The sequence below is a fragment of the Sinohyriopsis cumingii genome, chromosome 2, assembly GCF_028554795.1.
Source record: "Sinohyriopsis cumingii isolate HCF-2022 chromosome 2, ASM2855479v2, whole genome shotgun sequence".
Taxonomy (NCBI): domain Eukaryota; kingdom Metazoa; phylum Mollusca; class Bivalvia; order Unionida; family Unionidae; genus Sinohyriopsis; species Sinohyriopsis cumingii.
The window spans coordinates 159,146,517-159,169,265 of record NC_142962.1 but is presented as its reverse complement, the minus strand read 5'-3'; the positions used below and the strand labels follow the sequence as shown (position 1 = coordinate 159,169,265).

General features: G+C 36.6%; 1 protein-coding gene across 4 annotated transcripts in view; it reads left to right on the top strand.

The window, feature by feature from the left end:
* The window catches only part of LOC149806198 (uncharacterized), a 63,570-nt gene that overhangs the window by 7,492 nt on the left and 33,329 nt on the right, over window positions 1-22,749 (top strand). The window contains exons 2-10 of one of the 4 annotated variants that reach the window (XM_089951114.1): window positions 723-1,212; window positions 4,130-4,234; window positions 8,521-8,823; window positions 9,485-9,746; window positions 11,690-11,804; window positions 12,979-13,081; window positions 19,909-20,474; window positions 21,695-21,762; window positions 22,387-22,452. In XM_089951114.1, the coding sequence (XP_089807240.1) occupies window positions 1,005-1,212; window positions 4,130-4,234; window positions 8,521-8,823; window positions 9,485-9,746; window positions 11,690-11,804; window positions 12,979-13,081; window positions 19,909-20,474; window positions 21,695-21,762; window positions 22,387-22,452 (1,796 nt within the window). In that variant the 5' untranslated portion in view covers window positions 723-1,004. Of the gene's footprint in view, window positions 1-722; window positions 1,213-4,129; window positions 4,235-8,520; window positions 8,824-9,484; window positions 9,747-11,085; window positions 11,177-11,689; window positions 11,805-12,978; window positions 13,082-19,908; window positions 20,475-21,694; window positions 21,763-22,386; window positions 22,453-22,749 lie in introns of those variants that run through there. The other 3 variants (XM_089951115.1, XM_089951116.1, XM_089951117.1) reach the window with 3 other exon arrangements.

Below are 22,749 nucleotides of genomic sequence, written 5' to 3'. Positions count from 1 at the left end.
AACGAATATTACGCCGCAAGTTTAATATGTGTGGGATTCTCTTGCCTGTAACAAGAAATGTAAACCACATGTGGTGGAAAATGGCAGAAGGGATACAAAAATAATATAATTTAAATCCCTTATATATAAAAAAATAAGTTCCCAGACCCTCTACTGCACTATGATCTCCATTATAAAAAAGTTAAACCTTTAACCCGATATAATGTCCCTCAATGCAGATACACAGTCTGGGACGGTCGCGACTATTGATTCGCATCAGTAGTCATTAGGAATAATGTGAAAACGTGGAATTGTGTTCTTGAAAAAGAATTATGCCAAGAAATCTTTTTAAATAGTTTCATACGTCTCTCGTCTGAAAGATATTTTACTAACGAATTATACATTTATAACTTTGTCTCAGTAATTTATAAAAATATTAAATTTTGCGAAACTAATTACAAATTCAAAACATTTTATCAGCAACAGAATAATACAAACGAAAATTGTATTTTTGGTGTACACATTTGCAAAAAACGAATCGTTAAAAATGCAATCTTTGTTTCCATTTGATTGTGATCTTTGTTCTTAGTTTATTTAATTCCTGCTATATTACACAAACTTTCCTTAATAAAAACCAGTGTTCATCTATATTTATTTCTTAACAATTTGTGGGGGTTTTTTTGTTTTTTTATTTCCTCGTCTACTTAAACACCCCTTTTCTCTCTCTCTCTCTCTCCATGTAGCGCAGAATAGATGTTACTCTCGAAGGAAATGGAAATAGCACTTGCAACCAGCTTTAAATGGTTCCATCCAAGACGTAACGTTTTACAGAATGTGGGTTTTTCCAAATTACCATTTTGTGGTCTGCAACCAGCAACTGACTGAACGAAACTTCGACTATTACATCGAATGCTTTGTGAACAACGGCGGATAAAACAGTACAACCACACAACCACCCATCAATTGTATTCATTTATCTTGATCTTATTTTCTAACGAAAGTCAACCTATTCCAAGGAGACAAAAATGGAACAGGAAGCTGGCAGATTGTTTTCTCAGCCTTCTAGTGCTGAAAAGAAAAGACTTATAATGCAACAGCTAGCGCTACTTTTTCATGCTAGCAAGTGTGGAGGAGAAAACGGATCCCGATGTCCCAAACAGGTTCCGCACTGCCAGACCGTAAAAAATGTTTTGCAGCACATGGCACAATGCACAGCCGTGATGACGTGTGCTTGTATGTATAAGATGTATATAATGTATTGAAATTAATTTATATGACATTTCTCTTGAATACGATTATAAAATGCTATATTCATGACCCCACTTGTTGCAGCAGGGACATCTTGATTTTGTTTTGACCGTCCGTGCGTCCGTCTGTCCGTCCAAAGATTTTTTTATGACCCCACTGCTTGCATCACTAGCATTTTGATGTAGTCTTGACAGTCCGTGTGTCCGCCTGTCCGTCCAAAGCAAATTGTTTGCACGACGACACAGAACACTTGTGTCAAATAAAATCAGGTGACACGTTTTAATCCATAAGTACGTGAGATGATTATATTTTCACACTATTTGAATGATTTTTGTTTTTAAGGCTTCTCTTTTTTCCTTCAACTGAAATTGAAACCTTGTTTGCATAATTATGAAAATACCACTTAACCTAAATAAATGAAATTTGGTAGGCTTGTTTCTATCATTATACAAATCCTAAGCTACGCATTATGTCATTTGATTTATTTAAGGTGCTCTACTAATTATTCTGACTTGTGGGTTTTGGCATTTCCGCGAAGCCTTAAAAGCCTTTAACGGGGCACATTGGTGTTCAATATACAAGTTTAGTTACATATTATGAAGATATGGTTGTTTTTCTTTTTTAAAGTCATTATATTATTGGGTTTTGATTTTGAGATTTGATAAAGTTTACGGATTTTATTGACTTAGACCTTGTATACGGTTGGGCATGCAAATTAGTTTAAGAAAAAAAATTTCGTTCGTGTCACCTTATGTAGTTGAGTACGTCCTGATACCATTGCGTTAATATGTCTGTCCTTGTAAGCTTGTTGGCACAGTTGCACAAAAACTAAACGGAGACAATTAAAATTTCAGTAGGCATGTTTATATGCGCAAGTAAACGACCTCATTATCCTTTTGAGGGAAGATGCAAGGGGGACGGAGGATGCAGGGATTGCGTTATTTTTGCTAATTTTATTTTTAAGTCTTCATATGTGGCTTATTCAATCGTAGGAAGAGGCAGAAGCCTATTGATTTATGCTCTGATAAGTCCAAGGTCAAGGTCCATTGTGCTGAAAATGTTAGTGTCTTTTCTGCTTGATTAGTTACATTTTCTTCTCTAATTGTTTATAAAACTTCATAGGTAGATCACACTCGGGCAGGGTCAGTTCCGTCTTGATTCTAAGGCTGAGAGGCGAAAGATCAAAGTCATTGAAGTCTATATGATAATTATGTTGGTTTTCTGTAGATAAATCGGGTTTTCTGGATCCAGGTTTCATTAAAATTCAAAGACAGGCTTTATAGGCTACATTTTGGCAGATGCACCTTCCGATTTTGAGCCCATAGGTCAACGTCCAAGTCGCAAGATCTGAAATTGTCATTTAGAGTTAAAAATTACTAGTCTACTGTCCTCATATTTCACACTCCCAAGTTTAGATAAACTTCATATTTGTATCTCATTTAAGGATTGGCAGCTTCCCATTGAGTCTGTTATCGATGCATCAAATGTCATTGTAATTGTGAAACTGTACGTTTGTATTAGCACGGCCATTTTCTGGGATTTTTTAAATAGATTTATTGCCTTAAGTATAATATTTTCATTTTTTAGGAATAAATGGTTTTATTTATTTTTGGACTTGTCATTGGCAAATGAAAAGTGTTGGGCAGGTTTGTATGCATATGTAGATGGTCTAACTGTATCATAATGCCTCTAAGTGATTTTATCTCTTTGAGGTCAGACTTCTAACTACTTGGTACAAATGTTCACTTCATCGTTTTTTATAGTCTTTTATTGTCATAACAAATATAAATAGCTATATGCATTAACATTGTTCTATTTTAAAACACATCCTCCCACAACATTTCCATAGTTTATTACGATCGTTTGTTTTTCTGGCCGACTAACGTGATGGCTTTTGCGAATATTACTGTTTTTCTCTCTGCTTATGAGACGAGTGATTAAGTGCTCTTCATTAATTTTGGATATTAAAGTTCGACTATAGTGTTTCAGCGTAAACTAATCGCATTACAAACTTCGGCAGGAACGATTGCTGGATGCTGACCCACAGCTGCAAAACGGAGCTTGGCAAACTTTAGCTATGTACGTTGTTGTTCGTCCTTCGTGTTTTAAGATGACCATGAAAACGCTAACTGGTTTTTGTTTTTTGTGCGGTATGCACGGGCTATGATGTCATTTGGGGATAATACATTTCTTGGTGTAGAGCAGGCTGAGGCTCTTTTTGTAATTCGGGGGTAGCTGCGAATGGCAATCAATGTGTGCATGCACTCCTTCCGTTCCAAAAAAAAAATAAATAACAAGCACTGCCAGTAAAGGTGGTGCTGGAAGTCAATCTTTATAACTGGCTTTGCGATTCCATAGGCCTTGCGGATTTCCTTGCTTAAGGTATTCAGTTTGCTGAAAATTTCCTCATTTTCTAAATTCTGTACTTTGACCCCCACCAAAAAACCCACCCTGGCATTAAAACCTTCAATATTGGACAAATGATGCTAATGTGCCGTCAAATATGGTTGAAGAAGCAAAAACAAATGAAGTACATACAAACAATAAAAAGAAACTTTTAAACAATTGTTTCTTCTATCAACAGTACTGGAATAAATTTTATCGAGAAAACATTTTAGTCACTCAAAACTAATGTCCGATTAATAGGCAAATGTCAGCCATGTGTCTTCTTGTTAGATTTCATTTCCGTACGCTGGCTGTGCATAAGACCGAAATACATTATTACTATTAAAGCCTTGCAATGAATTTGGTTGGTATGTTGTCTTTCCTGCATTATTTTTGTGGGGGTTGGGGTGAAAGTGGAGGCAATATAGTGCTTGTATGTTTAGGGCATTGCATTTTATTGATAATATTAATTTCTGCGATTGATACATAAAAAATGCAACTGTTGAAATCTCCACAGACAGGCACTGTACAAGTTCAAGAGAAATAATAAGACACTGGAAACAATGTCATTGTGATGATTGTCCGATATGCAGCCCATTCAAGAACAGAGGCATCGCTTCAGGTATGAACCATACATGACTTTTAAATATATTTGTCTCTAAACTCATAAACACGCACATATACTTGTTTTCCCACATAGGATACAATGCCGATTTACATTGTTTATAGTTAACTATAAACAATATATATATATATATATATATATATATATATATATATATATATATATATATATATATATATATATATATATATATATATAAATGATCATTTTTTGTTAATGTGACTCTACGTGTTCTTAAACATGACTCTACAATTGTGATCTAGTTCCTTACACGTTTGCTAAGTTAGGCGTCATATAACATACAAAGATATTGCAAATGTCAGTTTGTAAGGTAAGCTGTACAGGTATTCATGTTCAAATTCAGAAGAGTGAAAAGGAAATTACACGCCATAAGATCTGGTATTACTATTGCACACGCGCAAAAACATTCTTGCGCTCAGTCTAATCTGGACAATCTTACGTCCATTTGGCTAACGTCACACCAATAGTAAATCATACATCGTAATTTTTATCTGAGGCTGAGTTTTGAATTAGTAATTACGATTAGTACTGTTCAGTTATAGTCGTCATAGACCAGAAGAGCTTAAGGAATGGTCATTTGTCTGTCGTCATTCAACAGAACTTTAGCATCACTACTCTAGCATGAAACTTGACACACCACATTCATCCGAATGTCTAGCTGGTGCTAAATTAAAACGGTTTTGCTCAGGCATCCAGTATCGCCGACACAGCATTTATCTTCAAAATAATGTTATTGTTGAGTGAATGGACGGCCATGTCAACATGGGATTTTCACTACAGTACGTCTTTGAATGTATGGTTGGTCCTAAAGGAAAATAGTGCCGATATGACGTCCAATATATAGTCCTCGTATCAGCCATCTTGAAAATCTTATCATTGTTTGTACTCTTGAATGAAAGGTCATATTGGTATGGTGTTTGTGCCAGAAGACTTCTTATGATGTCTAGCTAGACATTCAATATGGCCGCGACAGCTGCCATCTTGAAAATCTTGTTATCGCTACTCATCCTGAATGGATGGCTATCAAAACATGGTTTTCACTAAAAGACTTTTCATGATGTCTAGTGCCAGTCTGGCCTACAATATGGCCACCTCGGCAGCCTTTTGGAGAAATTATTTGGCTACTTCTCCTGTACGAAAAGTCATATCGTCTTGGGGTTTTCACCAGATTAATTTTTATGATGTCTAGTTGGTCTGAATTAAAACATTATGCATATCTGATACGCAATATGGCACCATAGCGGCCATCCTGAATATCTTATCGCCACTCTTCCTAGAAGGAAAGTCGTATCAAAATTGTATTTTCAACTCAAGATTTGTTATAATGTCTTGTGGCACTAATGAAAATGGTGGCGATCTGATGTTCACTAGGAAATCTATCTTGAAAATCTTGTAAATTGCTACTCCTCATTTAGGTAGGTATTGATACGTGGGTATGGATATTGGATTATAGATACGGGGGTATCGATATGGGGGAATGGATGTGGGGTTATGGATACGGGGGTATGGATATGGGGTTATATATATATGAGTGAATGTATATGGGGTTAAGAATATGGGGTTTTCAGGAGGAATGGTTATGATATCTGAATGATCCTGAAAGAAAACTGTGTCGCTCTGATTTCATATATGGATGCCACAATAAACATATTGAAATTCTTGGACACTGATACTTCTGAGTGAATGATCATATCATTATGTTGTTGTCACAAACATTCCAGTGGTTTATACTAAATAAAAATGGTGCCGATCTTACATCAAATACTGCTGCCACAGTGGCCAGCTTAAAAATCGTATTGGTCAAGAATATCACAGATGGTTTCAACACTTGGCAGATCTTTCATTAATATGCAGGCGTTTTCCAAGGACAGAACTCTGTATACCCCAAGGGGCAGAACTCTGGATACCCCAAATCAAATCGGTGCTCTTCTTTGATGTTTTGATTTACTGTATTTTAGAGACCGCTTGATTTGATATGTGATATTCCCTGTACATTGTGGTAGTGAGTCGGGGAAATATCCCACCAATTAACTCACCATTCCTCATAAGTGTGAATTACTTTATAGGCAATAATACATAACTCTAATATTTAGTATTACTGGTTACTTAATTGGAGAGAGAAAAAAAAAAACTGATGAGCAAAATATCAAATGTTGACAGTTGGAAAGTGCCCAAAGTCGTTTAAGGAGTGTGACAGAAAAAATACATATAGTGTAACCATTTTCACACACACACACACGAAGTATTCCAAAATTCCTCAAGACAACATTTGTTGATAGCTGAAGGGTTCATAACCGCGCAATTACTACAAATAATATGTGTCTAGTAACCTAATGGCTACACATTAAAGTCTAATTTCACACTTGCGGTGTTTTTCTTGTTGTTTCATTTTTGTATGACTCATTAGTATCCCCTTCCAAGGCATATGTACAGAAAATGTCCTGTGTTAGTAATTAGAAAGAGTGCATTTTACCAAACTAATCGCTGTAACAAAATCTCGTTAATACAGTAAATTTATTATGCAATTCAATATATGGCGCAGAAGCATCTTATGAAAGTACATTCAACGTATTGTACATTCTTGTAAAAAATGAAGAATAAAACTGAAACATTCTTAGATATTTGATTTGAAATATGTTAAGCTATCTTTCCATTCGAAGTGAGAGGTGATAAATTATCAGAAACAAATTTGTTTCAAAGAATCTACAATCATGCTTATATCTAGCACTTCAAACCAGCTTCAATATACCCTTTACGTAGAATTCTTCTTCTGACTTGATCTTTTCCATCATTCCATAGAAACATGGCAAACGTTTTTCTAACTCCCGAAGCTTAACTTTAGCTGCATCTTAGATAGGGACACAAACTATTTCTTTTATTTAGAGAAAACAGCTGTAAAATTTTAGACACTGCTAACCTTGTTCCTCGAAACGCGTTGAAAAGCTTAGATAGGGACACAAATTACTTTTTTATATAGAGAAAACAGCTGTAAAATTGTAGACATTTCTAACCTTATTCCTCGAAACGCGTTGAAAAGCCTAGATAGGGACACAAATTATTTTTTTATATAGAGAAAACAGCTGTAAAATTGTAGACATTTCTAACCTTATTCCTCGAAACGCGTTGAAAAGCCTAGATAGTGCCATGTCTATCTCAGTGAAGAATTATGAAGAAATATTTTATAAACATTTAAACACAAGTCTTCAATAAGATGGACCCGAATCTCAATGGTACGACTCTGTGGTTTAAAACTAAGTAACAGAAGAAAAAAAACGAAACCAGCTAGTTAAGTAAAATTCAATAAATAGTTTAATTCTCTAAGTTAGAAACTGAAAATTTAAGAGGAACTTACAGTATTGTTTATTAAATCCCAAATGATCCTAAAAGTTATGCAAGTCCAAAGTGTAGAGTGTTCCGACACAAGTCTACTGGTGTTCTAAATGAATTCCAATCTTTAATGTGTTTATTTACCAATAGTCTTGCACGTGCCAATATGCTAACAGTCTTGTTGAATCACACTGATATTTTCCAGAATAATTTTGAGTGAACTAACAACTATCCCAAAGTAATTATTTAGTCTAAACGTCAACTAGCACTTTAGAATTCCTAGGAATAATTTGCAAAAATAAATCCTCTCAAATTATAACTGAACACTAATTAAAAAAAGTTATTTAGATATGAATATAACTGAATAATTGTTTACTTCTAACCCCTTACATACATCCCCACTATTTGAAGTTGCAATACATCCGTACTTGATCTATGTCACAATACATCCCCACTGACATTTCGCAATGCAACCTCAACTGACCTACATCGCAATAACACACTCATCCATACGGAAAGTTCAGTTTCTAGAAGGTCATAATAAGGATGGGTATAGAACTCAAACCCCAAGTAAACAACCTGTTTATAGCTCATTATCTTTAAATATAATCTACAATCATGGACAAAGATTAGATATGCAATCTGTAGTTTACAAATGATCAATGCAATCTATATTCATGGACAAATGTTAAACACACAATATAGATATACATAACACTAGTGTGTTTCAAACGGGATAATAACATCTAATATTCAGCCATAACGTGTATATTCGATGAAAGCAATATATACATACCCATTGCATTAAATTAAGATTGAGAAACAACAAGGATTAAACGTACAAAGTTTTTGCTTACTATTGAAGCTAGATCACGATTGAAAAATGAAATGTACAATTAATATTTTTTTCTTCAAATCATGGATTATCCTTACAGATATTTTTTATAACCTGTCTACACTGTCTACATCTCAAGGCGGAAGTCAGCATCATGATCAGCAAACAGGAAGTCAGCAGTCACGTGATTGTTTTACCCAGGGTCAGATGAGCTATGTTTATTTAAACGCCGGACGCTCCATTCAAAATGAATTTTCTCCACGTGACTCGATGGCTCGTATGAATTTGAGTATCGGATGTTCACTTAATGATGACCCCGCTAACTTGGGTGAAAGAAGAGATTGGTCCACTATTGATGATGCCAACACAGCATGTAGACCATTGGAAGATGAAATTCCGTTTGGTAACATCACTCATATACTTTTATAGAAACATTACTGCTAATATTTGCTTAAATTATTAAAAAAAACCTATATATTTTTGAAATACTTTTTTGATAGAAACGTTTTCATATATACATATGTTTTGTGTAAGACCTAAATAGAATGTTGTGTAAAAGCGAAAAAGCGTGTTATCTACGTATCTCAAGTAAAATGAACTAATGTGCATTTTATATTAGAGATTATGCAAAGACAAAACCCCGTTGTATTTGGCTTTTAAGAAAGGAAACGCCCCAGTATTTGTGTTCATGGTTATTTGCGTCTCAGTACACTTGCTATCATAAAGAATCAATATATGTCGGTTCTGCAAGGATTGATTTGCAATTTTCAGCAATACAGTTACAAAATAAAGAACTGGAACTGGAGTCAATTGAGTACAAAGACCGTCTTTAAGATTTGTGACTATTATGTTTGAAAAGTTTGATAAAAGGGTTGGCAGAAAAGAACTACCCAGACATTGATGTTCCAATAACCGATGACAGGCGAAATCGGATGGTATAATGATGAGGAAAATGATCGTTAAACACACATCTGTTAAGAAGAATTTATTAAACACTACGCTGAATTCAATTATATATTCAAATCAGTAGTTCGTCCAATACAAAAGAAAGATTAATGTTTCAGTGCCTTGTCAGCCTAGTGGTCCAGTGGAATACGATGATTTCCTGCAAAATGATGATACTGCCCATGTACCAGATAACCTCCAACAAAGAGGAACTCTTGCCGTTTATATTCCTGCCCCTATATATGTCGATCAGATCTCCCCCTTACGCTCCAATGCTGATGAGGTCAGTTTCACAGAAGCAACCAATACGAACGACGCTGATAACCGGTCAAGAAGGATGGACATACCGGGGGAACGAAGGAAGGAAAATATCCATCAAATGTACGTAAACATCCCAATAACATTTGCTCAATCCCTATCGTGTAATCCAAACAAAAGAAAAATGACAGCATTATATCTCTATTTTTGTCTTGCTATCTGCAAGACATTGTCTATCGACATGCGCTGATTTTCTTGTGTGATATTAACGTGTAACCCTCATTGGTAAGAGTGACTTTTAATAACAGGGTAAGGAATTATGTTGTATTAATCGACATCGCTATGCAATATATTAATTCAGAAGATGTGGGGGGTGGGAGTTGCGGGAGAGGGGGATATTCTCTTCCATATTACAATGATTTTAGAAAAATGTATAAAATGCGAAAAAAAAAAAAACAAATTCATTGAACAAGGTTGATAATTTATGGCAAAGACCTCTGATCGGATGGACGACTCCGATCGAAGTTAAATTTTTCAACGTAGGGCTATTAATCGGGTTACATTTAATACGATCGCAGTTAAAACAAATGCGCGCGCGCGTGTGCGTGTGCGTGTGTGTGTGTGTGTGTACAAGAAAGAAAAAAACCCGACAAAATGTTGTATAACAAGCCAAAGCGCGTTCGGAATCTACCGATTCCGTTTTCAAAGGCATAAAGCTTCAAGGGTCGATCACACAAACGAGACAAGGGAGAACACAAAAACGCAAATTTATTTACAGAATCTAAATGAAATTTGGTTGTAGATTTAATTTGTGCATCGCAGTTACGTTTGTGTTTATTTATGTGTGTGTTTTGTTCAAGCCCGTCCTCAGAGAAGAAAAAGCTTGTATCAACAGAAGAAACACTAAAAGGCAAAATGCGAGAGAAAACGAGAGAAAACCTGAACTATTACATGTTTGTATGGTGGAAATCTATAAAAAAGACTTAAATAGTGGAAGAAGAAGAAAATAGTTGAAATGTCAATTGTGTGTTGTTGTCAGAATAGTAGAATATAATTTGAATAATCACGTATGGGCTGATCTTTGCAATTATATGTTCATCTTACGGAGAAACAAAGAACAAAGGAAAGAAATCACGCATGGCAAACAACAACACTATCTAAAATCAGATACTAAAATATGTACGAAATTATATACTAGTAAAGTTATGTATGGGAAAGGATGTAAAGGAAACGGGGCATTAAAATTTGATAGCAGGATGCTCAACAAAGATAATAATAATAATAATAATAATAATAATAATAATAATAATAATAATATTATTATTATTATTATTATTATTATTATTATTGTAAAAAGTTACTTGCGTAAATATTATAGTAAGATTTTCATACGGGTGATGTACTGATGCATGAGTGAAAATTTAATAAGGTTGCATTGGGAATGTTATCTCTTTTCATTTAGGCCGAATTCCTCATGAGTTGGAGGTAGCAGTATCCTGTATCGTTCTTGACGTGTGGGTTCTGTATAGTGCTACCCGTGCTAGACTCAATCGGTAACATCTCGACAGAATCACTTGAATTCTTATTGAAATGTAGCTGTTGACGAGTTTTGCTTTGATTTTGCTGCGAATGTGGCTTTTGTGTTTGTTCGTTGTTTTTGTTGTTTTAATCGATCAGTGGCATAGCGACCGCTCAACCTCTTGCATTGAGGGGGTGAGTGGGTGTTTAGTCAAAATGTATTTCACTCAAGTGTTTTTCATTGTAAATATATGGTGGTGTATCAGCCGTAATTATTAAACCCAATTAATAACGCACGCATAGTTCTTATAACGACTGGCCTTACAGGTGTACAAAAAGGTCAGCTAATAAGTTAATGGGGTCAAAACCCGAATCGTCTTGAGAAAATATTCAAATTTATACAAAAACGATACAATATCCACAAAATCCATTTATATATCTGATATAACGAAATATATAGAAATAATACGTTTATGAACTATGTGGAATGTTAGGTTTATCATGGTATATTTCGTATTTTTGTTCGCATTTGTTTATTTATTTACCAGAGTTTATTCCGTTCTTCCGGATACAGACGGAGATAACCTATACATTGGCTACTCAATGTTGTTAGAATTTGCCAAGGCTGCTGAAAGCAAGATTTACAACACTGTGAACGGCGTGGTTTGTAAAGTTTAGACTTCTCATTTCTTATTCGTTAATACTCTGATGTAGAAAATATAACTGTTTAATCTTCAATAAATTCATATCAAGAATTTACGACAGAAATTTGAAGAAAGAAATATGCAACTTTATTTTTTCTAAAGTAAAAACTACCCCCACAGTGGACCGTTAAGATGTTCAGAGTAGACTGTTGTTTTGTGGAAATATTAAAATTTATACACAGCAAATACTTTTGTTTGGTTAAACTTGTAGTCAACGATAGTAAATGCTTGGTGCTCCTAAGTGACAGCTGAACTATATAATAAACACAATCAGTCTCATCTTCCCTGTATCGATTATTTACCTCATGTTTGTATGTTTTATGGTTTGTGTTTAAAACCAGCTAATCAAACAATGAAGATAGAAATAGAATAAAGTAGATAGAAAATCATGTTTTTCCATTGATGTATTCGTAAATGGGAACGGTCTTTTATTCCCCAGCACAACAGTGGTAGAGCATGCAAACTAACCCTTGTCCCTACGTCAGTCTGTCCGTGTTCACACATTGGCTGGGTTTGCGTTTAGGTCAGTTTCAGACGATGTGGTTGGTGAAGCAGTCGTGTTCAAATGAACAAACGTCGAATTGGGCGAAAAAGCTGCTTAGATGTGGTGGGTCTTTTCTTAGTCTCAATTTCAGTGTGCAGAAAATATGAAAGCATTCGAGCAAAGAGATAAATCCCTATATTGAATGAAATTTGCGATCTGGTGCGGAATCGTATTGAGTAAAAGGACCGACACGAAATACACAATGATGTATCAAATAAACGATGTATCAAACAATTTTTATAGGTCACGATGAATTTCTAAGGGAAGCCAAAATAAACCTAAAAGAACGGAATCAATACATTATAAAAATAGCCCATTTATGGGGAGAGAAGATTTGTTCACGTAGACCTTGGCATTTTGTTATATCCGTGTTTTCCTTACTAGTGGCACAGTTCTTTCAAGAATGTTTTTTTTGGCCTCTTTTTTATATCCAAAACGTTCTCTTACAGTATATATTAGGCTTCACTAAAGCATCATTCACATTTGGTTGACATATTCGTTAAATTAAATATCACGGTTAATTTGTGAAACAGAAACCAAATTAAAAAACTAATTTCCTTGTAGAAATTCACTGTTTCTTTGTTTCCAGAACGAGTATCATTACTATACCAGAAAGACAGTTGACACAGTCAAAAGAGCATTCGAGGAGTGGAAACGTCAGCATCCGGATAAAGAATTTAACATACTTAGAGGTATTCCTTATCATTAATTTAATGATGGCATTACATTAATTGTTTATATTGTCATTAATGGCTGCGTTGGTTGGTGTGTCAGTAGTATAAAAATAGGGGTTCTTCATTACTCCGTGATAAACAGTGCTTGAGAGAGCCCACATTGATCTATACTGCTGTGTTATTGGGGTTCTGGACCACCTTTTCCTGCCTAGAGAAATGGGATTCAAGGCCACATTTTTACGCTTACTTTTGTTGGAGCTGTTCGACCACTTGGGGTTGCCTCGTGATGAGATATATAGATGTACTTGTGATATAGCGAACTTGGATCTTCCGTGTTGGCCTTGGAGGAGTGATCGATTAGGTTATGATGCTGATGTTCTCAGAAGTATTTGTATAATGGAATTAAGTGAGGAGAAGTCCAATCAGTGGTTACAGCATGCAAAGGCGGCTATAGCGCATGCGAATAAGGATTTGAGTTATGTGCCTGAAATGGTGTATTCAGAGGAGAACGAAGACGAGTGCGAGAACGAGGAGTGGGTGAGTCATTAGTGTCTGGTGCAGCGGTACAATCAGCAGTATTACATAAAAATAAGCTGAAGCGTTTTCATCTGTCAGCGGCGCAGCAAGATCAATTTTATTATTGGCTAAATAGGGTGACTCGAGTTCAGTTGGTTTGAAATTATTAGAATTTGAGGATGTGTTCAAGCGCATATATAAGAGGATGGATCTTCACGAGCATGCAGCGAAATGTACGACAATAGCTGGAAGATCATAGGCAAGGAGTATGATACGATTATTTTGGAGGTGTTGTTGTCTCAGAAGCAAGTGGACACACGAGTCAGTGGTGTCAAAGATGCTATTGGAATCCACGAGTTGAATCGTTCAGGATAACCAAACCATTTGATGAGCGATTTTTTTTCCTTTGTTGGAGATGACGTTTTCGACTCTGAAGAGGTTTTGTTTTGTTCTTTTTTGGTAATTACTGCACGTAAAAAGATCCCTGTATTGGCTGTCGCAAGGAATCTCTGAGCGTGCGACGCGACCGGAATCGTTTCTTTGAATGGTATCGACGTCTTCGGTCCAGTTAGGAGTGTATCCCTTTTTCGACTGTAGTTTTTCGTCTGCTAACTCTGACGTGGTCACCTACTTTGAATTTGGATCTGAAAAAATAAGGCTGTGACTTGTTTTTGTCAGCTGAAGATGCTGCTCTGGGAGTCATTTTAATGCTGCGATGCCATGTGTGATTGTATTGGTCGACGATTTTTAGCAAAAAATCTAAGCATCGTTGGTGTTATCTCTGGTAAATCTCTTGCACATGCGATTTTGGAGAGTTTTATTAAATCGCTCTACGTCGGCTGCTTTGATTTGATTGTGAGTGCTGTACAAGATAATATTATTTTTTTGAAGTTAATATGAGATGGTTTTATTATAAAATTCATTACTATGATCTCTCCATAATATACTGGGCTTTCTTGCACCTACAGTGTTATCAAATGCTTCAGCGATAGAATTTACTTTGTTTGCTTTTCATGCGTATTTGCTGAACACATCGATGACAGTCATGAGATATTAGAAATAATCGTTGTACGCAATGTAATCTCATATCGACGAGATCTACGGACTATATATCGTCTGTCGCGACCGAGATGACTTTGCGTCGTCGAAATTGCTTGCGTGCTGGTTTATGCAGTTCTTCTGACAGAACTTTCACTTCCGAAAGATCTTCTGCTGCTTTTTCATTTTACCGGACACGACTATACCTAACTTAAGTTTGGCTCCTATGATGTCCCGCAGAAGAGGTCGGTCTACACGTTCTCTGAAATTATTTGGCTTGAGTTCTTTTAAGTCCCACAGTGTGACTCGATCACATCCCGCTTTGTTGTCGAGATGATCCCTGTATCAGATGTCGTGTTGCATCGCTTTGGCATCTAACCGTTGTAGGTTTCTTGATGGGTCAGCGGATGATCATTTTCATCCAGTTGCTGTTCTAATGGATTCCACAGTCCTGTGTAATTATGTCCTAGCAAAGTCCATCCGCCACGGGGTCTAGGAAGTTTTCCGTTCAGCGCACTGATGGACGCAGCTCCAACGAGAAGTTGTCTCTCTCCGCAGCATTTACAGTCTCCCATGCACATATTTCTTTCCACGCATAGGTCTTAGCAGCTCGTATCGAAGTCACAGCTCATGCAATGGTATATTTGTATACAGAACAATGACACTAAGTCACCATTGCACACATTTCTGCTGCCTACATTTCAGTTGTCTCAAATGCTGACTGCATTACCTTACCTGTGTCGATTTGTGATTTTTTAACCATATACTGCGCACCCCGATTTGATCATGATGAGATGAATTTTCGTCACCACCTAGGTGGGGTCGATACTCTCCGTTCTTGTACAAAGAGTATTCTCACGTATAGACTTGATGTCGTTAGATCTGACAGCACCACAGCTGTGCTTTACAAAGGTATGGTACTTACACATTTAATTTTACAGCACTCACAGCAGTACCACCCAACCCAGGCTTGAGTTATTTTCTGATTTTTTTACGATGCATGAATTAATATAATTCGTATAAGCGACTTGATATAGTCACCATGGCGGACATTTTTCGAGTGGTGATTGAACGTTACCAGTTGCTGTTCGATAGTAATTACAGGAAAGATACGTCGTGTGGTGTTAATGCCAGTTACGTGCTCAACATACCACGAGAGTTCATACCGATATCAACCAGGTAAGAAATGCGAGTAAGCCATCGCTGGAAACTGCTCACGAACGTCGGAAGCCCGATACGTCAAAACTGTCTCGCATTGCCGTGGGAGCATGCGTAATCAGCAGCTCAGAGACACCATCATTAGGTATATATGGGTGTTCAAATTTCGAAACGATCAAGAATCGGCGAAGCTGGTCAAAACTATCGAGGGCATCGTGCACGATCTCATTAACGAGTTTCATCAGAGCCTCTTGGACGCAATAATAAAAACCGGATACGTGAAAGGGCGACGATGTGGTCGATGACGCGCACATAAAAGAGCACGACGGCTTGGACAAAGGCGTTGAACGAAAACGATTTCACGGCAGACACAACTGACAATCGACGAATGATCTGGCGGAGGTGCTTCTAATTATGAAGTATCAGTTGAAAAATCCGCCGAAACGTGTTCCCATTCTGGCTCCTCCTAAGGCAATATAAGCCTTGTGATGTGTGATCATGTACAGAGACCATGGAAAAGTGGATCCCAATCTGGACGCGACCGCGTACCAATACCTGGATAGTTTTAAGCGAGAAGATCTTGAGAGTAAGCTGGCAAATGTTCTTAAAGACGGTGACTGCATCGTCAAAGATAATTTTTTTTTATCCTCCAGTGTCCTCTCAGAATGTGTTTAAGAAAATTAATCCTTCCAATTATGAATCTATCTTGGATGTGGTAGGCCAGAGTCTTTCTCAAGAAATGTTAGGCTCCGAAAAAATAAATAGAAACGTGGAGAAAATAGATCATGCTTTTTATCATCTTTACAGATATGACCGCAGTGACCAATATATTATAACGTTTTGTGTAGCAGTGGTGGTATATTCTGATAAATCCTCAGAGCATATTAACTTGCAAGCGGCTCCTGTGAAATTAAACTAGATGACTGAGATAAAAGGGAAACTGGAGTTTAGGATGCCGACTAAACGTGGCTTTAGCAATGATTTCAACGTTAGAACCATCAAATTGGATCAAACGCATATTAAATTCTTCAAACATTACCTCCCACACCTTGAAACTCTCATCAAGAGTTAAGTCGAACAAAGCATAAAACGATGAAGTTCATCATTGACTTTAACACTTTAACCACATCGACAAAACATTTTGTTGGCCAAACAATGTCGCGACCTAGCATCGTATTACCGCTATTACCACCGAAGAGTCTACGAGTACAAGCACGCGTACCGACGATACAAGAGTATTCTAAGAGTGATCGCAGCGGGTACGGCTCGCGGTGACTGTCACAGGGGTGATCTTCACGGGTGTTCTAGCTAATCCGATGATGCTGATTTTGTCAGGAGCTGGACTGGCCTTTCAAGCAGTGATGAAACGAATCGAACCTAAATTGGAGTCCCAAAAGAGATAGCGCCAAGCAGGCCAGGCCGTCCTTTCAGAAAATGATCAATAAAATCCGATCGTATGGTCATGGGGCTCCCTTTGACATGCAACTGCTCATCGGCGAGATTAGAAAAGTACTATAGCAAAAACTATGAGGTCTAAAAAAAGTAATAAGTTTATATATCCAAGCGAAATGTCTGACAGCTATGCTGTCGACGACGAGGACTTTGTCACTGACGTGATCTTGCTTAATCCAGAAATCATGAGCCGATCGCGACGAGCCGACATCTATCAAAGACTAACAAAAATCGATCCACAAGCCATTAAACGACAGCGAAGTTGTCCACTGCACTGCCGCCACCCTGACAAACCGAAACGCTTAATGAAGCGCCGACAAAGGATTTATTTACGATCATCCCTACATGTTTCAGCCAGTAGTCGATAAAGAACTCCTATAACACATTCTAAAACATACTGTGGATGAAGAACTATGCGCACACACATCCATCAGACTTGGAGTAGCTCGCAACGTTGATTTTTTTTGCAAGCTACGGATCAAAAGAGCATCAACACATGGATGAAATCCAAATCGATCATCGTTAATCGCAGTGACGATTTCAGTCACATTGTCGGCATCGCACAGTCGTCTATCCAACGTCTCATCGAAGATTATCAAGAGCTAGGACCGGCATGGATATTCGCGGAAGTCAATTCTGTCTCGTTTCAAACTTCCCAATTTACACCGTTGCGTGGAAGTAAGCGCGTTCATCGCGACAAAAGCGAGCATCACTGTCAAAGACAACGACGACTACTGTCTGTTGTGGGCGATCCTGTCCGCGAAACATAACTATGAAGACAATGTCTAAAGCGTCTCTAGCTACAAGCTGTATTATGATACTATCAACATCACCGGTATCACGTTTCCGGCTGCGATAAAACATGTTCCTAAACTGGAAGTGCTCAACGATGGATTCTCCGTCAACGTTTTGGACTCGATAAAAAGGAAGCGGACCATAAACGGTTCGTGGTCTATCCCATGCTGATCTCCAAAACAGCATCACAACACAGCATCAATTTCTTTTATTACCAAAACCTTTTTGTGTACATCAAAGACTTCAGTCGGTTATGACGATCTCAGTACAAACAACATAAAAATCATTAATATTTCTGTTATCGTTGCCTACAATGCTTTCCTCAGCAACAATAACTACACGACCACTTGTTGTCGGGATACTGTAAAGAACTACAAACCGTTCAAATGTCACGCGAGGGAACACTTTAGTTCAAACACCACTACAGACAATACGCACATATGTTTCATATCAACGTTGACTCCGAAGCGGTCCTTGAAAAGGTACAAGGGTCCTCACCTGATCCAGACCATTATTTTACCCAAACGTGACAAATACATATCCCGTGCGCGATCGTCTGTAAACATCTGTTCCGTCGATTTTGTCTTCACCGTATCGTCTGCATCGCGGCGACGATCGCATCATGTGGTTCTTTGAGCAGCTCGTGGCAGAATGGAAACGTATCATCTGCCTCCGAAAAAAATCCAGCGTTGATGATCCCACTCACTCCACAACAACTGCGACAGCACAAATCAGCAAAGCAGGGCGACATCTGCGAAGAGTACTGTAAGCCGCATGATAAAAATGCCAGAGATCATTGCCATGTGACCGGACGTTATCTAGGAGCTCACGCTAACTGCAATCTACGTTTCAAAGATCCTGACCTCCTAACGGTGCTCGCTCATAATCTGTGAGGGTGCGATGGACATTTTATTGTCTCAGCACTCAATCATCCACGTTTCAAACAACTTCAAGAACCCCTACAGCACAGCAGTATAGATCAATGGGGGCTCTCTCAAGCACTTTTTATCAGGTAGTGGTTGAGTGGTCCAGAACTCCATTTCTAAAACTACTTGTGTTCCCTCGGTTTGTGGATGTTCGGTTTTTGTAATAGAGTTGGTGTTCTTTTTTGTTTACCGACGGATGAATAAATTGTTTTTGTAATTATCAAACTACTTTTCGCTGGTTTGGTTCTTTGTCTTGCGTTATTTTGTAAGTGTTACGGTCAGTTTAGTGACCTTTGACTTAACTATGGTGAATGATGAAACAATTAGTTTGGTAAAACAAATGAATTTCATTTATTTGGAATTAATTATACCAATTCTTTAGTAATGATGAACTAGTTAGTAATCAGTATATGACAACTTTCTGTATGCAAAACTTAAACTTGTTTGGAACAAGAGTCTCTAAAGATTTGCTTCTTGTTATGTCTGATGCAGTATCGTTTCATTATCATGGGTACCAGTTTCGTGTAATTCGGAATAAAGTCTGTCAGTAAAGTAAGAGTATACAGGCTCCGTAATATTTGAAGTTGAATCATACAATTTTAAATGTGTTCGAAAAGCTTAATTATATAACTTATGCTTCCTGTCCACACCCTTCTGATCAGTTACAGATGTATATTCTTGATCATATTTTTGTTTAACATCCGTTGGCATGGTCCTATTCTGTAATAATTTGCAAGGTCTCATTCTCAGTCAGTATTTTGTATTGGGCTGTGTAATTAGTTTTCCTTATTTAGAATTGATTTTTCTTACAGCAAAGGCTATATACAATGATCAAGAAACTGCAATCTTTTGTCATTTGTACTGCGTTAAGATGAAGATGATGCGTTCGAAAACAATTAAACTCTTGCCAACAGTAAACATGCAAAAAATTGAGTCCACTGTTAAAATAATCTCTTTCAGATCTCTGTGGCATGGACATGCAGGATTTCATTGACAAGGCAAAGCAAAACAGTTCGTCTATTCTTACCAACGCCAATACGTCCCTTGTCCCCGAAAATCCGTCGACAATCTCCCATTCATCTACCTCGACGAGCAGTGTTTCCAGCGATAATCAAACCAGAAGTGAAACCAGCAACAGTAGATATGAACCATATCCTTCCACCAGTGGGGTTTCTGTAAGAAGATCAAGATCTCAAAGATCTATACAGTATGCAAAGGCTTATTCTGTTTGCTTCTATTCTAAATCTGACCTTCCTTCCCGTTCTCAACGCTGTAGAATTATACTGGAGGCTGTAATAGACATTCTCATTGACGATTCAGAAAATGACATAAGGGAGAAACTTAAAGAAAGTTTGGAAGTGAAGCACGGATATCATTTTATCACGAAGGATGATCTGGTGCTTCTGAAGTCCGCCAGAAGACAACTAGATTTGCCTGTATCCCCGCCAGGGTTTCAGTGGAACGGAGATAAACTACGTCGGCTCATAGGGAATGGGAAGCTCCATGTGATGGTGCAAATCCAAGGGGTAAAGAATTGAATCTTTTTTAGTTATTGCTACAAATCAAGAAAAGGTTACATACACATTTAGTTTTGTAATGTCTATCAAAAGCGATAAGGTGACCTTTTGTCTTGGTCAGAACCTTATTTGGCTTACAACGTGACTGTAAGAGATTCAGATGATTTTGCATCTATTTATTACTAGATATCTGCGACAGATTCAGGTGACTTTGCAGCTATTTAATCTGCGATCTGCCATAAGTCAGAACAGTTTAATGAGAAGGTGACTTGATCAACACAAAGTGGCCTTTGATACTACTTCTGTAACTTTCAATTAAATAATATGTGATAATGATAACTAAAAATGAAGTTATATATATATATATATATATATATATATATATATATATATATATATATATATATATATATATATATATATATATATATATAATGTGAGCGTGAGTGATTCTCTTTTGGTCAAGAGGTATAGATAACTTCTTCAAGAATATGAACTAACATCTGATTTTAGTCACTTCTCTTCCTGTTCTAGATTTTCCAAGATAGATTTGGACGCCAGATAACGTTTGAAACTGGTACTCTATTAATCAATAGATATACATTGGTTTTAATATTATTTGTAAACCACATTAGTCAGACAAAAAAATCGTACGCATATATACTTTTCAAACATGACAGTTCTTCTAATTGTCGAAAATAAGACCTGGCGAGCATACATACCTCATAGACATAAAAAAGGAACTCAAATGATGCAGTCTTTTACTTGAGAATATTTGTCCTCAGAGAAATATGTTTGTGTGGATATTTATCGAAGCAAAACGAACGCATTATGTACATGGTATAAAGTCTTATTTGCTGTTGGAAAATAATGATGAAGAGTGGTCTTGGAACTTTAAACAATTACCCGTAATTATAGACTAAATGGTTACTATGTTTGTCCTTTCTAAAGTGGGCAGTTCTGGCAATCAATTAAAATTAATAGTCCCACCATGTTAATCAATCTCACGGTGTTGAGCAAATAGGGAACTTTTGTTGTCAAGTCTGGTCAAATAAATGCGAAAATTTAAATTTTCCCTGCATATTGGGTTAGTGAACCTTTTCTTGTGAAAAATATTTTCTCTTGTCGTGTTTTGCAATATTATATGAAGAGAGAGATAATAAGGTAACGAAAGGAACAAGAAAGAGAGAAGGCTATTAAAATGATAATTGTAAATTTTATTTATACAGCAAATGGATTCTTCTTTTGGAAGAAGCTGTTCGTTTGTCAAATGCGAGAGAAATGATTCCAGACGAAGGTTAGGCTTAATTTTGTTGACTTTGTCTACTATATACTCTACACCACTATATTCCTATTACATAAATAATACGTGTATCTTTGAAGCGACATTCAACAAGTTATGCAGTCTGATCTGTCAGTACTTCGATTTTAACTAATTAGAATTGAAACGATATTATTTACAGTACATTTTACAAATAATGTGTATTGCCTGTCTAGGGAAAGATCTTGCTTCTAACATGGCAGGGAAATATTCATATTATATCAAATTCGTAATTTCTGAGAAAATAATAGAATAAGAATAACGCTATTTAGGTTTCATGGTATGACACGTATAACCCTCCATCTCTATTAGATCAAATTCAAATGGATTCCGTTCTTCAAAGGCAAGTTAAAAGCTAATATCTTTAATGTACATACATTTTAAAATGAGGAACTTCCTGTTTATTTCGTTACTGTCTGATAGCTTTACTTTTTCATTTCGCCAAGATCAAAGCTGCTGTGTTTTATTGTATTAGATGGAAATTATGAAAATATTTGAGATGGTGTTCAGTTATAAAACGCATCGTTTTTCTTCCGAATCATGGATATCTTTAGTAGTCATACTAATTACACAAAGAAATGTCTTTCCTATACCTTACAGACAACTTGAATCATCGTCTTCTGAATTTTCAAGTGATGACAGCACTTGGTGGACAGACGAAGATGAGTGAGTAGAAGAAACAAAAGCTGTAATATCTTTATTGCAATTCAAGCAGAAGTATCAGCTTAAATGCATACAATGACAGCACAGACAGACACACACACACACACACACACACATATATATATATATATATATATATATATATATATATATATATATATATATATATATATATATATATATATATATATATATATATATAATTTCAGAAAGGAAGAGATATTTCACGTAACCATATCTTTCCTTAATAACCGTAACATTATATCAATATGGCTTTCGGGACATTTGCTATCCTTAAAT